General features: G+C 37.2%; 1 protein-coding gene across 1 annotated transcript in view; it reads right to left on the bottom strand.

Moving 5' to 3' along the window:
* The window catches only part of LOC133452545 (nucleolar protein dao-5-like), a 29,078-nt gene extending 14,276 nt beyond the window's left edge, over window positions 1-14,802 (bottom strand). Inside the window, exons 1-21 of the mRNA XM_061731931.1 lie at window positions 14,746-14,802; window positions 10,718-10,770; window positions 9,519-9,545; window positions 9,317-9,385; window positions 8,664-8,732; window positions 8,286-8,342; window positions 8,126-8,191; window positions 7,316-7,375; window positions 7,015-7,065; window positions 6,181-6,285; window positions 5,083-5,139; window positions 4,793-4,852; window positions 4,563-4,634; window positions 4,414-4,470; window positions 4,251-4,319; window positions 3,764-3,823; window positions 3,548-3,601; window positions 2,736-2,804; window positions 1,604-1,669; window positions 693-764; window positions 76-117 (exon numbers count right to left, since the gene is read on the bottom strand). Of these exons, the coding sequence (XP_061587915.1) occupies window positions 76-117; window positions 693-764; window positions 1,604-1,669; window positions 2,736-2,804; window positions 3,548-3,601; window positions 3,764-3,823; window positions 4,251-4,319; window positions 4,414-4,470; window positions 4,563-4,634; window positions 4,793-4,852; window positions 5,083-5,139; window positions 6,181-6,285; window positions 7,015-7,065; window positions 7,316-7,375; window positions 8,126-8,191; window positions 8,286-8,342; window positions 8,664-8,732; window positions 9,317-9,385; window positions 9,519-9,545; window positions 10,718-10,765 (1,230 nt within the window). The 5' untranslated portion in view covers window positions 10,766-10,770; window positions 14,746-14,802. The remainder of the gene's footprint in view (window positions 1-75; window positions 118-692; window positions 765-1,603; window positions 1,670-2,735; window positions 2,805-3,547; window positions 3,602-3,763; window positions 3,824-4,250; window positions 4,320-4,413; window positions 4,471-4,562; window positions 4,635-4,792; window positions 4,853-5,082; window positions 5,140-6,180; window positions 6,286-7,014; window positions 7,066-7,315; window positions 7,376-8,125; window positions 8,192-8,285; window positions 8,343-8,663; window positions 8,733-9,316; window positions 9,386-9,518; window positions 9,546-10,717; window positions 10,771-14,745) is intronic.
* Window positions 14,803-16,774: the final 1,972 nt, after the last annotated feature.

Raw genomic sequence — 16,774 nt, 5'->3', positions numbered from 1 at the left:
ATGAAACAAAAGCTTCACAATGAGCTGGGGTCAGTTTTTGGCAATATTACTTAACCAGGATTTTCCCTCTCGTACATTTTCATTATCGCCTGGGGGTTTGGTGTCAGAAAACACGTCCTGCAACAAAAGATTGAGGGAAATTAAAACTGTTACAAAAAAACCTTATTTGACTTTATGCACTTTAAAAAAATTAAAAATGTCCTTCTCTAAGATTTTAACATATTAAAAAACTGAAGGTAATTTAAGCAAAATAATTTGTTTCTCCATCAAATACTGAAAATATTAGTTAAAAAGAGCTTTTTTTTTACAAAAATGTTTTGAAATGTTAAGACTTCCATCCGTGCATCAGTACAAATATATTAATAAATAATAATCAAGCAAATGCTTGTTCAGACAGGGAAGTGAGAAAACAGCAGATGTAATTAAAACATTTATAGTGTTGCTGGCTTCTAAAATAAAACCAGAAATGGAAATAATCCACATCTCTGTTTTCAGTTACACTTTATGGGCAAATTTGTTGGGAAATATGAGAAGTTTCAGTCCTGCTAATAGAAACCATAGTTCTCTTTGTGGAAGTCCCCAGAATGTATCATTTGTAAAAACTAACACATTTAGATAGGAACAGAATAAATACATGTATGTAAAACAGTTGGATTCATTAATCTGTTAAACTACTTTTAACTTAAAGTTACCTCCTCGGTTTGAGCAGCTTCAGCAGGTTTTGGAGGCTTTTTGAATATCCCATTAAATATTCCTCCTTTTTCCTGAAACACATACCGTACACAATTTACAGTCAATAAATCTTTTTTTACACTGATTTTTTGATTATAGTAAAGTGTTCACTCTGCATTCACTCCTGAGAGTAATGACTAACTGGGAGTATTTATTGTGTCTGGCTCTGATCAGTCTTCATGCACCCTGCCACCAGGTGATGGTCCCTCTTTTTAAAAGGGTGTGTTCCAATTATCGGGAAATCACACTTCTCAGCCTTCCTGGTACGGAGGGGGCGTGGGAGTTTGCCCAACCAGGTCACATGTGTTCTGTGCACCTGGAGAAGGTATTTGACCATGTCCGTTGGGGCACTTTATAGGGGGCGCTCCAAGAGCACGGGGAACCGGGTCCGCTGCTATGGGTTATCCAGTCTTTGAGCAAACGGATCTGAGCGTCATCTGCAGTAATGAAGACTCTGTACCAGCCTGTTGTGGTGAAGAGAGACTTGAACCTGGAGAGATTATGTCTCTCGACAGGCTTGGGAACGCCTCGGTATTCCTCCAGAGGAACTGGAGGAGGTGGCCAGGGAGAGGAAAGCTTAGGCCTCTCTGCTTAAGCTGCTGCTTCCTTCCTTTTATTGCCTTACTTATCCTGCACTGTATTGTTTTTAATTTTTTTAATCTTCTTTCTTTTTACAATATGTCTTTGTTTATTATCTTTCTTATTCTGTAAAGCACGTTGAAATATCTTGTTGCTGAAATGTGTTTTTCAAATACATTTGCCTGGCCTAGAGATCAAATATGTTTCAGAATGTTACAGAAAAATATTCACCCATCCACTTTCTCCCAACAAGCAGCTCAGATGGACCACAAATCCAGATGAAACCACTCACCTTCCTGTTGTTCTCAGTCAGACCTTCAGTGCTGCCTGACAGCTCATTGCTTTGTAACTCTTTCTCCTAAGAAAAGATGTGAGCAGTTACAGCTGAATAACACTGATAATGTTTACAGCTCATTTGAGATTTTACATCGGGCAGTTACAATGCAGGTAATCTGTTGAATGTGAGCAAAACTTCTGTTCCCTTCATTGTCCTGAGTTCTGTGTCTGTTTAGCAGCTCAATTCTCCACTATGTACGCCAGCATTTCACTGTCTGTGGTGTAGAACAGGGAGAGTACAACAGGTTTTTAAGACACCCTTTGACTGATTAGCTCCCTGCTGCAGCTAAGCTGGATGCTAAGAGTGCTCACAGTATCATGCAGAGGATTTGCCAAAGTAGTGGTGGTTGCTCTTTTTGACTGAACTCAATAGTTGTCAATTTTTATTTATTATTTATTGGATCCCCATTAGTCCGCATAAATATGAAGACTATTCTTCCTGGGGTCCACATTAAAGCTGGCATTAAGGTCTGATTTTAGAAAAATAATCCTCCCATCCATCCATCCATCCATCCATCCATCCATCCATCCATCCATCCATCCATCCATCCATCAATAATATAATAAATCTATACCCAATGTGCACACACCTATCTATATATAAAGTACATACCTAAATACATGCACAGACATACACATAACACATAAATCCCATTTAACATGTCTGAAAAGGGGTAGGAAGAAGTAAAGAAGTACTTATTTTTCAAATATTCCATAATTACACTTTACATTCATCCAGTTTTCCGAGTTGTATTCATTTATGAAAAAAAAACTAAAAAGAAACATATAAAGTAATGCAGAAAGTAATCTAATAATATTTTAATGCTAAATTTTAGAGTGTAAATTCACATCCAGTAGACATTCACACCTACATTCACGTTCACACCCACGGTGCACCCAAAGAGCACCTAGAGCCTACAAATTCCCACTCCAGCACAGTATTCCCAGTCTGTTTTGTCATCAGCAGATCTGTATGTTCTGTGAAGTCAGAAGTGGCATTGCTACGTAGATATCTTTAACTTTGTAATGAAATAAAAAATAAAAAGACATCTACAGTGTGACATTTAAATAAAACTACATCAACTGACCTTTGAACTGGAGGTCTCAGACAGACTGCCACTGCTGCCTGAAATTTCTTTACGTGCCAACAAATTGTCCTGAAACACAAAGAATGCATTTACTTCTGTGGAACAAACAACTGCCATGGCCATATTTTCTTTAAAAAAAAAATAAAAAAGGTGGGTGGTAAAAAGTTATTTCTTTTAAAAATAATATATATTTTTCTTGCGGAATCCTGAAAAGCTTTGGAAACCACACCGGTGGGGGTAGTATAGCTGTAAACATTTAGTGAATAATGTTCAATATGTACATACCCTGCAGCAGAGATTTAATCAGATCTGAAATAGGTGAGCAAGTTCAGGCTTGACTTGAAACTACAGACATGGGCCAAACCTTTGTAAAAGGCTGAATTAAGACGGGCAACAGGATAAGGTCTATCATTAAAGTAACTCTGGATCAGTTCCATCCACAGACCCTGCAGGATTTCATCACATTTCCCTGCTGGTGAACCAGCATAAACACCATTAGGACCAGGACATTTGTTAATCTAAATGGAACGTGGTTGTTGGATTTTATTAAGCACACCTGATCCTTTCCTCTTATCAAGAACCAGTTAGTCTGCTCTTAAAAAAATGTGTAAAGCTTTAGGAGCAACTTAGGAAGGAACATACCCAAAATAATCTGGTGGTTTCAGAAATGTTCAGTTTAACAAATGGGAAAAGCCCAGCTTTTTAAATACCACTAATCTATGAGTATTTACATTTTCCCCTTTCTTCAGTGTCATAATTTCGTTTCCTGATCCAGGTTTTTTGTGTTCTGGGTTTCTACGTTAAAACTGTACCTCTGAGGTTGTTTTCGGGGTCTTTCTGAGGAGTCCAAACAAACCACCTTTCTCCTGGAGAGAGAAGACAAGAACACTATTTAACTTTTCCCAGGCAACAAGACCCACCTACAGTGTAATCCTTATTTAAGTCCAAATATGTTTCCATGTTTGTCATGATGAGTCATTCAGAGGGTGTGTTGGGAGGAACTATCAGTTATCTCAAGAAAGACTCACCTTTCTCTCCAACAGATTGTCAGCGCTGGCAGAAAGATCTCCACGCAGCGGCTCTGCACTCTAAACATAAGAAAAATGTTACTTAACCTGTGTGAACATAAGCACTGACACAAATACTAGCAGAAATAAAGTTAACACAACAAAGGGAGAGGGACACAGAAGAATCAGATTATTCTGCTCCGTGACCACATTTCTCACACTGACACTAATTTTCAGTCCACTAACTTTTATTCATAAAAGAATCCTGTTAAGGGATTAAACAGAAATTATAAAAATATTTATAGTCAAATATTCAACACAGTCTCATTTTCTGGAATTCATAATCTGCTGATTACAAATACATTCTAATTCTTAATTCATTCTTCAAATGTGTGTATGCTTTAGTTTTTGCTGCCATCTTCTTATAGAGGATTCCTCTCAAACATATTTCAGCAATAGCACATATATTCAGAAGGTAGTGTCATCATGTCAATGATCCTCACATTACCTGCTCATGTGACCCCTCTCTATGAATCTTTGGTGATTTGCGGAGGATCCCACTGAAAAAACCCTTATCCTGTTAATAGAAGAGAAATTAAATTGTTAGTTATCAGTGACTGTTACAAAATGATAATGATGCTCCATGACCTACTCAAAGATAGGATACTCACCTTTGAATGAGTCTCAGACAGACTGTCACTACTGCTGGATAGATTAGTTTGTGGAGACTGTTGGTGTGGATGAGACATAAAATAAGTGTTTAAAATGAAGTTAGAGTTAAAGTAATGACATGATAATGGTAGGATGTACCAGATCCTACCGTATCAGTTTGAAGAGCATCTGCTGGCTTTGATGACCTCCTGAACATCCCACTGAATATTCCTCTGCTTTCCTGAAACACAAATGCTCAGTAAGGAAACACTCATATCAATTCAAACTCGGGTCAATGACAGTTCATTTACAGATAAATCTAACACAGAGCTGCATGTAACAATAGATAGTAATTTTGTTCTCCCGTTGGTGCAGCTAGAGACACGTAAAGCTGCTCACCTTGTGCTCAGACAGACTGTCGTTGCTGGCAGACAGCTCACTGTGAGCACTCAGGTTGTCCTGAAACATCAAAAATACACAAGAGAAACAGATTTAATGCAAACAAAATTATAAACTTGGGAAAAACAAAGTTAAACAAATGCTTCCAAATTTCTTCCAAAAACCAGGCCAACAGTCGAAAGAATAACATGAATCTTTATTTCCTCAAAAAGCAAAGAGGTGCATTTCCCAAAATAACAAATAAATATCTATTGAGTTGCATAAGAAAAATAGTCAGTTCACCAGCTCACCTGTGTCGATGTCTCATCCACTGGTGGGTCAGACTTTTGGAGGAAGTCTCCTTTTGCCTGTAAAGATATTATTTTAATAAACAAACCCACGAAATACAATAAACACCTTTCCAAGCATTCAATTTCATTCCTTAGCCATAATGTCATAAAATCTTGTTGCATATCTCTGGGATATAAACTGATTAGGGATAAAGTAAAAAGAAAAAAACAGGTCACATTTTGTCAACTTTTCTCGGACTGAACTAAACCTTTCCTTTAATCTTCTCTCCAAAAATCTGATGAACAGAAAATGATGCACATGCAGTGTTAACAGTTAAGATAATTGATGTAACGGAGGACGCACAGTTCATAATGCATGAAAATAAATATTATCCAGTAAATATGGCCATTTAGATTTCATTACCAAATTCTAAGGACTGACTGAGTGATGGCCCTAGATTTAACAAATCAAATTCAGCATATATGTAAGTTACCAAATATTAAACACATTTGCATTTGGGGTGCCCTCAAAGTTCAAAACAATATAGACATACAAAAAAAAAAACAATGGAGAAAAAAGTTGACACAATGTTAATAGTTAGCTGAGTAGTAAGAGACATTTAAAAAAATGGCTAAAGTCACAAATGGTGCCTCGAGATGGTTTTCTAGATTTTGTCCAAAGAAAAACAACCAAAAAACATTTTACGGAGAAAAATAAGAGCAAAAGCAAATAAGACAGAAGACAAATACTGTATATACTTCTGTGATTTACACCAGAGTTGAAGAAAATATACAAAAACAAAACTAAAGCTGAGTTACCATTGGTGCAGGAGGACGTGATCCATATATGGGAGTATTCCAATACATTCTAATAAACAGACTGACTTTGTCCTGAAGGCAGGAGGTTAAAACACAAAACAAGCTGCCTATATGCCTTTTTTCCAGTTTGATTTCATTCACTCTTCATTTACATGTTTTCAAAATGATCTGACATTCAAAATAAAAACCTCCCCCATTCTCCGCTAGTAGTATGAATTATAATATAATGATTCTGTTTGTTAGAAAAAGCAGAAACAGAACTGTCATTTAAATGAGCTGCAATGCAATTAAAAACAATACCTGTTTGGCTTCTGCATTCTTTTCTTGTTTTTTTTTTTTAGCAGATTGTTCCTTTTCTGATCTGGTTTCTTCTGCACCGGGATCTGGACTCGGATCTCTGCTGCCCTGAAAGAATTGAAGTAAATAAATACCAGAGCAGTGATTTATTCAATAAAAGCAGACAAGAAGGGAGGCTTAGTAATGGCTTCTTCTGTATCAGCAGTGACCCCTTATGGGATATCAATGTCTACTATTTGCATACATGTGAAACAAGTTACTGTTGTTTTACTTTCTGATAAAAGTATCATTCTATTAAGTAACCTTTTTCATCCAACTTTTACAACTCATACATGAACAATGAGTTAGACAAGTACTGTGTTATGTAAAATTACAAGTGCAGGTCAATGAGAGTAACAGACACAAAACTTCTAGCTATATGAACCATCCAAATTATATCTAACTTTAAATGAAAGGAAAGAGAGAACCTATTCAAAGAATATATTGTATTTAGACAGTTTTCTTTACTTTTTGGGCTGATGATGAATGGATTTACTTACTACTGCACCAGCAAAGTAGTTGATGCCTAATAAGCTTTATCTGGCTTAATGTTGCCTTTATTTATTATGGGAATAATCAAACAGTGTGTTGAAAGTTTTTACAACTTAAAAATAACTGTGAATAAGCAATAAAACTTAAAAAAAAAAGAATTTACTTTATACATTTAATCGGCCACCACCAACACCATTTCCATCACCATGGAAAGAGTTTTATTTACATTCGAGAAGTAAAAGGATGAGTCTGAAACTTCACAGCCGCCACCAGAAGAAAAAAACAGCACTTGACGCTGCTTCATACCTTTGGGGAGGACTTTAAATGCAACCCTTTCATTACTCCTTTCAGAAAGCCCTGTTAACCACAGTCACATGTTACACACCAGCTGACACATGAGCTGTGGAACACACACACACACACACACACACACACACACACACACACACACACACACACACACACACACACACACACACACACACACACACACACACACACACACACACACACACACACACACACACACACACACACACACACACACACACACACACACACACACACACACACACACACACACACACACACGATTGTCTCCAGAAACCTGTTTGGCTGGGATGCCGTCCGTCTTTTCCTCTTCGTCAAAGGTGTGGGCCACGTAACTCTGAGAGGAACAAAAATGAGGACAATGACCTAAAGTAAAAGATACTTCTGTGTTTTTAAACAGTATAAAAAACTTAACATGCACATTGTTTTTAATAACTTAAAAGAACATGTATTCCATTAGATTTACATTGATGACACAGATCAGCTCCATGTCTGAATAGACATGTATATTGCACACACCCAAACACACCTACAGTATTTGTTACCAGGAATTCAGTTTTGGTCGCATTAGAAAGAAAAAAAGAGAAAAATAGAAAAAGAAAAAGTGATTTAGGTCAGTTGACAAGTTTCCCCTGACAAAGATCCCGAATGCAGTTATAAAATGGCCTTACATGATGTCTTATTTCTGTGTTTGATTTCAGACTCTTGTCAAATAATTAATGTGAAAATGGTGCCTTTTGTTTTGTTTGTTTTTTTTTTTTTGCTTTACTTCTTTGGAAAGCTAGAGGTTCTTTAAATTTGTGATTAACTATAAATCAGCAGCTTTACTATGGGAAGCTGAAAATTTAGGATTACATCATTTTACAGAGGTTTTCTTCTCCACATCATCATCTTCTAATACAGGAAAAACCTGCCGTGTTTTACTGCTTATTAAACAGTCGGAACACCAAATAAATGGTATTTACATGTGGTTGTATTGACGTAACAAAAATAACATAATGTGTCATGATGTCACACAATATGGAACATTCGTAACATAAAATACATATCTGTGTCATGTGTAACAGGTTGTAGGTACAATGCTTACTGTGAACGTTGGTAATTTCTCTTTTTTGCTCAGCCGAAACATTCCAGACAGGACTGACTGATTATTCTACGACAAAGCAAACATGACGACAGAAGAGACATTACATTTCCTGTTTATGAATCATGTCAATAATAGCTGTTTATAGATGCAGGTGTAATACCTGTTTGGACTCGGCTTCATCCACCGCAGCTTCAGGCTGCTCAGTTTCTCTGGAGCTCTGATGAGGAAGAGGACATTAATTTTCAGGAAAATTTATGAAAATAAACAAGGCCATGTGGCACTTCATTGTGTGTATCCAAATGTGAGTTTGAGTATGAGCTTTCCTATGCTGGCTGTATCTGGTTGTTATTTAGTTCCTGCACAAACAAGAGGGATGAATACCAAAAGATAGATGGAGCAGAGGAGAAACATGAAACCCTGAGAACCTGTCACACCTAATCCCCAGGCTGCTGAGTCATGTCTGTTTTTTAATATAAATAGATGTATTTTCACTGTTAAGCAAATATTTGCTTAAAATGAAAATGTGAATGCGTCTTACCTTTTCTGTGGGTCTGAGTGGAACACGAGGGGCTTCCAACCGTTTCTCTCTAGTGTCTTGTTGCTGCATCTTTCCATTTGAAAATAAAATATGACAGAAGGAAAGATAGAGATTGAAAATCTTTGCTTTTGTTTTTAATTTTTATTTTCACCTTTAGGTTAGATTAGATTAGAATACTTTATTGTCTGTCCCAATGGTGACAGAAATTCCTCTTTGACAGGGCTCACTACCACATTCACACTTTCACCCTATTCCCTTTGTAGGGGTTACAGCAGATAGCTGTTTTCACATATTCATTTTGCCTAACTTTTAAGGTTGGATGCCCCCCCTTGAAAACACCTTCCTCATTCATCCAGGCTCGGCACTGGCTCTATGAGCGGCTGGGACAACAGAGATGATGTGGGGTTCAGTGACCTGGCCAGGGACACTGGCACGTGACAGGATTGGGGACTAATCCAGACCTGAAGACTTTATCCTATACTTTTATGCAATAACAATTCAGGTCAGTTATCAATGGAAAGTTTTTGTTTCTAAAATTATAAATTATTAAACTAAATGATTACACATTTGTTGACTAAATCTATTAGATGTGTCTACAGAGGATTATGATATGCATGTCAAACAGAAAGAAATATTGTTCATGTTTGACTCACAGCATCAATGTGTTGATAGGACATAACAGGAGTTGGCTTCTCAGGTCTCTCTGGCTGCTTTGTTTTTACCTATAAAGACAGTTTAAACGTTCTTAAATTACCCTTAATTCATACTTACACCTTTTTTATTTAGCATAAACTTAAAGCAAACAGACACAAGTAACCTTATCAGCAGCTAAAGAAAGGTTTTTAATCACAATACCTCTACAGGCTTTGGGGGAGGTTTGGGCTGGAAAAGAAGAACAGAAGAGATTGCATCAACACCTTTAGTTTTACAGATTTGCCCACCCAGTTTCAGTAAAGCACTGAAATGTAAATAGTAATGGCTCATTCACACTCACTCATCATACAAGCTGGAAAGTCCCATGCTATTTACATAAACACTTGGTTTAAAATGTCTTTAAAATTAGCATTTGTGTACATTTTCATCAGGATGAGAGTGAATACTGTATATGAGACGAGGAATGCGGAGTACAGCCGGCAGTGAGGGATATCTGCCTTTCAAAAGTAGCCAACTCCTGTCTAGTCAGATGAGTTCATTTTCTTAGTCAGCAGTCTGAAGTTTGTTTATTGTGTAACAGGTTTCCCTGCTCAGACCTGAGAGCCTCAGCCAACGTACAGGTAACAACATTAATGTACATATTCTTTCATTTTAATAATTTCGGTCATTTAACATTTAACTTTCCCCCAAGCTGTTGCTCTGCTGAACTCTCATCACTCATAGAGTCTCAGAGAAATCAATCACTGTGCAATAATAATAATAACAACATTAATTTATAATAACATTATCCTATGCTGTAACAATGCACCTTCCAATAATCATATCGCCTCATTCTGCTGCACCTTTCACTTTAACATTTTTTTATATATGTTATTAAGAGCCGTCATTACCATGTCTACCTCATACTGCTGCACCTTTCAGTTTTTTAAATTGTATATATGTTAATAAGTGCCACATTTGTTTATTTACTGTTTGCTATTTTTTTGGGTACAGTGAGCGAAATAACCGGAGTCAAATTCCTTGTCGGGCATGCTCAAACTTGGCCAATAAAGCTGATTCTGATTCTGATTCTACAACAGAAAAACACAGTTATGTGGTTATACTAGGTCAAATGAAGAATCACTGATGTTTTTGCCAGAATTTGTCTAACTGGGTCTGATGTGATCCTTCACAAGTAGATGGACTGGTGCTGTGTCACTGAACTTTGTATAAGGTTAAAAAATAATTACTAATCATGGCATTATTTAAAAAACCTTCCCATTTTAGCCTGAGGGCCTGAGCTTTTTCACAGAATATGGAATGCCATGTTGGGGGTTATATGTAAAAAATGAACACTGGAGAGTATCAAACAGTGTTGTGCTCCATTTAGTGTTTTATGTGGTAACCGTGGATATTCTCACCGGTTTTGGTTTCTTTTTGACCTCTGGCTTCATCATACAGGCCTCCATCTTTCCTGCAGGAATGACACACGGAGCCAAAACAGGATAGTAGAGTTAAAATTGCGAACACGAATAATAACAATGGCTGGATTATACTTACCCAGTCTCCAGATCCAACTGCTACACACTAATAAAATATACACCCTTAGGAGTTGTCATAGTAAACTGTTTGTATGTTTGTCAGTTTGATCCAAGAATAAATGATGCACGGTAAAATAAGTTTTGAAACCAAGTGTTTAGTGTTTTCCAAGTGCCTTTTTCCAGCGGTTTTAAAACTAGCTGCGAGAGGTTGTAATGTGTTGCAGATGTGAAAACCTATTCAATTTCCTCTATGGACTGGAACAAAAATCTCCCTCACCATCTCACTCAAAATCAAACATTTCTGGAAGACTTTGCTGCTGCCCAATTGCACTTGGAACGTGTCTGTGATTTTTTTGTGTCATGATTTTCTACTGGCTTGTCTCAAAGCAGCTTAGTGGTCAATTTTATTTGACCCAAGTGTGGTTTTCCTACAATTAGAGCATTTTAGAAGCTTCTGCATATACAGCACATACAGTTCTCTCCTGCTTTATTAAAGAGGATGTAAGTGAAACAAGGCAATTTCAGTGGAACGTTTACCTGCCAAACCATTATATTCATATATGCCACACTAGGAAAGCCACAGATGGAGGATACTACTTTAAAAAAATGACTGAAATATTATTTCTAGGTGCATTTTCATGCTTATGCCACTTTTACAGATGGTGGCACATGTACATCTGCTTCAGGGAATAGCAAAGTACTCGAGAATCACCGATCAACTGACCAAGAACCGGGATTTGCCTCAGTTCAGCCTGACAGGCCTGAGTGGTGACCAGATCGACGGCTCACCCTAACTCTCTTACAGATTCAATTCCAGCCCGTTTTGACATATGCCATATATTCAACATGAAAGCGATGCGCCATGATGCACACACACTCAGCAGGAGTGCCATGTTGACATGGATATATATTTTCCTCAGCGAATTACAGACTTAAATATTATTGGACGGACGATCCGTAACATTGGTCCATAGGTTTTCTGAACAGCCATTTTCGAACCACTTTTGTCCAAGTGTCAACCATTTAATTTCGGGATTGAAGCTTATGCAGAACTAAAACGTTAAAAGAGTCCAACTTCAGAGCAGAAATAAACATGGTCACAGCCTGGTTCAAAAAACACGTTTTGTTATCATCATTACAATCATTTGATTTCACACCCAAGACAACTCTGGAGGGTGTTAATTGACTAACAGTCGGATCATCCAATGACTACCCGTTATCACTTCCTCATCCACAATCATCATCGGTTTGTATGAACCCAGTGTTGGCTAGACACGTCAGTAATTGTTGTTTGTTAAATGATTTATTCTGCTGTAGCTCTGCAGATGCAGGTATTTCAGCAGGGATCTGCTGAAGGAGCTGGTGGTCGGAGTTAACTTTGATTGACATACAGTAGGTATGTTCCCATTGGCTTCCTCAGCCACATGGCTGCACACTGTACAAAGACAAATGGGCTTCAGAACCGCTCTTTAGAAATCAATTGGTCACGGGAGTTAATGCTTCGTCCATGTTAATGGTTGTTAACGGTTGTTAACGGTTTAAGCAAACTGGAACAATGTTCCAGCTCCTTCAGCCGATCCGCACTGCCAAACTTTACAACTGAATATCTCCTGTTTCATTACTAAAAATAAACACCAGGAGGAAGATCTTGCAACCAGTTACGTTAACTAGTAACAGGTCAGTGATATGACTGAGTTCAAAATCCCCTTCACACTGTTCACCCCAGACTCCCAATACAAGTTGCAGTCTTGTCATCTGCAGAAATACAAATACAAATGCAGATGACTCTGAATTTTTGGGATGTATCAGTGATGGACAAGAGACTTTTGTGGTATAGTGTGGGAACATCCATCTCATATTGAATGTGAACAAGACAAAGGAGATGATTATTGAGTTTAGGTAGGCCAGGATGAAGTCAGATAGTTTTTCCATCATGGAACAAGACGTGTAAGAATAGACAAACGTCAGTGTTCGCCTGGACAACAGACCAGACTAGAGATGCAACTCTGATGCTGGTTATGAGAAGGGACAGAGCAGACTAAAAGTCTTGAGGAAGCGTACTGTATACGTCCTTCAGTGTTTGCAGCAAGAAGTTGTATATCTTCTACATGTCTGTAGTGGAGAGTCCAATCACATATGCAGTCATCTGCTGGGGGAGCAGCATCAGAACCAGTGACATAAAGAAACTGAACAAACTAATAAGGAAGGCTGGCTCTGTTCTGGAGCCTGTGGACCGGATTGTGAAGGAAGATACTTCATAAAATGAAGATCATGGACAAGCCTGAGCATCTTCTTCACAACACAGTGCTTCAGCAACAGAGCGTCTTCAGTCAGAGGATTCTTCAGATCTGCTGCAACAGACTGCTACAGGAGATCGCAGGTTGAAGCTCCATCATACAAAGCAGATACCAGATACACTGCTGTCTTATCTGGACCTCTCTGTGTGTGTGTGTGTGTGTGTGTGTGTGTGTGTGTGTGTGTGTGTGTGTGTGTGTGTGTGTGTGTGTGTGTGTGTGTGTGTGTGTGTGTGTGTGTATATATATATATACATATACAGTACTCGAGTTGAGGGGGGATGAGGGGGGATGGCATCCCCCCTGAAATAAAAACGGTCAAAATCATCCACCCAGTAAAACTGCCATCCCCCCTTTCCATCCCTTATGCCATTTCATCAACGAGTGTGGTTTTACTGCTATTTCAACATTTAGAGTCATCACCAGAAAAATAACTTATTTGACAATTTTCACCTGTTTCAAGTAAATTTTCATTTGAAATAAGTAGGAAAATCTGCCAGTGCGACAAGATTTATCTTCTCATTACAGGCAAAAAAAATCTTGTTCCACTGGCAGATTTTTCTACTTATTTTAAGTGAAAATCTACTTGAAACAGGTGAAAATTGTTTTTTCCAGTGATGAGTCTTGTTTTAAGTGTAATGACATTTTCTTACTAAAATGAGACATTTTAACTAGAAATAAGACAAATATTCTTGTTAAGATTTTGAGTTTTTGCAGTGATCCATTTTACTTATCCTGTGAAGGACAGAGTCATATTGATAAGTTCAAAAAACTGTTTTTTATTGTTGTGTTTTGATGTGTTAGATGTAAGCCCAGTGGATATTTAAAGCTTACAGAAGGCTGCATTTAACTGCTGCTATGTCATTCCTGCAGTATTTCTGCAGGTGTTTTGGTCAGTGCTATCATTTGTAATATATTATATTATTTGAAATCAGCACAAATTATCTGTCCCCATATGATAAAATCCACCATCCCCCCTGATTTTTTTTACAACTCGAGTACTGTATACATATATATATATATATATATATATATATATATATATATATATATATATATATATATATATATATATATATATATATACATACATACATACATACATACATACATACACATACACATACACACACACAATAGATGCATAATAGATCAAATATAGGCGTCAGATCTGAAACTAATTCCAATTTGTTTTTGTTTACATTTTAAACTGTACTTTATGGAGAAACATAACACTTGAAATGTATCGTATTTATTAACTCGTGTTTATGCAGATAAAGAGCATTTGTTTAACGACGGCAAAGTGATATGCGTATAAGTGATATGTTTTAGGTACAATACACTGTAGAAGAGCAGATTTTATAGGATGTGCTTACATGTTTTCCCTAGAGCCAATAATGAGCCTTAGTTCTGTAAATAAACATTTGTATCATGATTACTCACAGCTGTGCAGGAGTCATATGCCTTTACTCCGTAGCAGCTTTCACATTAAACGCTTTCAGCTGGTCCTCGACAGTTAAAACACGAAACCCAAAATTTAGTTATGTAAACATAGGACACTTAAATTAAATTAAAATCACTATTGATTCACTATAACCGAGTGTTTTCACCTACCGGACACTTTAGGACACTTTGGAGACGCTCCCCAGGAGTCCCAGGAGTGTGTAAACGTCACTCCACTCCTAATACAACATCTGCACAGTGATACGTTCAGGGACTCCAGGAAAGCTAAGAATTCATAGTTTCATTTATTTTTAGACTTGTAGTCAAGACCGCATAAACCGAGACCAAGACACTACCAAGACCAGAGAGTATCAAGTCAAGACCAAGACTAGTTCAGCTCAACCTAGTTATTTTCTCATCCTGCGTGAGTTGTAGAACATCAGCATCATCCTGGTTCAGCTAGTTTCCATATGAGCTTGTATTCAACTGCAGCACAATAACACAGAGAAGTGGATGTCTGATGTTGAACTCACTATAAATGTTTTCATCAATCAGCTGAGATCAGATATGTGTGGCGACTGCATTACCGCTATTTCTACAGTATTGGAGGATTGACTCCAGTGCTTTTAAGGATTGACACGACTACTAACTAGTCCCAAAGTCATCTAGCAAAATAACCAGCCTCCAACACCCCCCTCCACCTCAGAAAAGTAATGAATAGTAAATGTTACTGGTTTAAATTGGACTGAATTTGTAGATGAAACGTGAATTTTAATTATTAAAGATACACACAATTATCGACTTGAAATTACATTATTTAACATTATGGTAGCCAAATTACACTGTATAGCATCACTGAGATGGTAGATCTAATGTTTAATCAATCACAACGATATGCAAATATTATTCAAAGGCCAATAATGCCATACATGTATTCAAACAAGGCCAGATGCACAAAAACATTAAATCAAATGCAAAATGCCAATGGTTTACAAAACTGTACATTAATAAGAGGACGAAACTGGTGGTCACAAGATTCTGTCACTTTGGTCTGTGCAATGACATCTCAATTATCCGAGTCCAAGACATGGCTAGGCCGAGAGACTCGAGACCGAGACAAGACCAAGACCACAAAAAAGTACCAAGTACCAAGACCAGTCTCGATAACTACAAGTTTATTAATTTTCCATGAAATGGCAAAATGTGCAAGTTTCAACATCCAATGTTTATGTTTTTTGAGCAATTAGATGTGGGTTTATGAGATTATGTTTTTGCCTAGATTTTACACAGTCTGGACTTTTTTTGAAAATGAGTTTGATAATTGAATAGTTTATGCTGAAACAAAAAAGGAAAATATTGGTTTAGTTTTGTTGATTCAATTTATGTTACATTTATTGGATATTAATAATTAGGATGCTACTAATTAGTAGCACCTATGTACTATCTATACATTACATAGGTGCATAAGAATGTGTCACAATACACATCAATGTAGCAAATGTAATGTAAGGTGTAATGGTCAACTCTGGTCTTCTCACAAACTTATTTAGCTGTTTATTACTTAAAACATGCACAACTGCCAAGAAAGAGAATAATGGTGAGATTGGAAAAAATCTAAATAATATAATGTAAACATGCATACTGAAACATTTGTTTAAAAAGCAATGTTTGTCATGTTAACAATACTCATCATAAATATGTTCTTATCAGCATCCACCGTTGCATCAACCTGTCTCAACTTTCTTTACTACCAGGTGAACTAAACCACATATTTCCAACAGCACACAAATACAGCAATACCAATGAAACAAAGCATCAGACAAATCTCAACATGCCCTGAAAGATCCTGTTTCAGAAGAAACGGTGTGTTTGTGTGAGTGGGAGACTCCGTGACTCCGAACTTTCCGAACAGTAATGGCCTCTGCTACCTACACTTTGTCATAAACATATAAGTACTAATTCAGTTGCATGGACGCAGAGCAACTGACTTGTTTGGACTAATAAACAGATGGCAGCAGACAGAGACACTAGAAAAAACAACATTTGAATACACTTCCTGTACACTTACAAAGTTCAAATGACCTGCATGTATAGGGACAAAGTGCCAAGATACTCAGCATGTTAAAAGTTGTTAATGCAGTCACTGTCTGCTGTTTGGAGCTGCTTTTCTTTTGTTGCAGTGAGTGATGAAACATTGAAT

Source organism: Cololabis saira, chromosome 10 (assembly GCF_033807715.1).
Source record: "Cololabis saira isolate AMF1-May2022 chromosome 10, fColSai1.1, whole genome shotgun sequence".
NCBI classification, from domain to species: Eukaryota; Metazoa; Chordata; class Actinopteri; order Beloniformes; family Belonidae; genus Cololabis; species Cololabis saira.
Note: the sequence above shows the minus strand (reverse complement) of the source record. Positions and strands in the feature narration are given on the sequence as shown.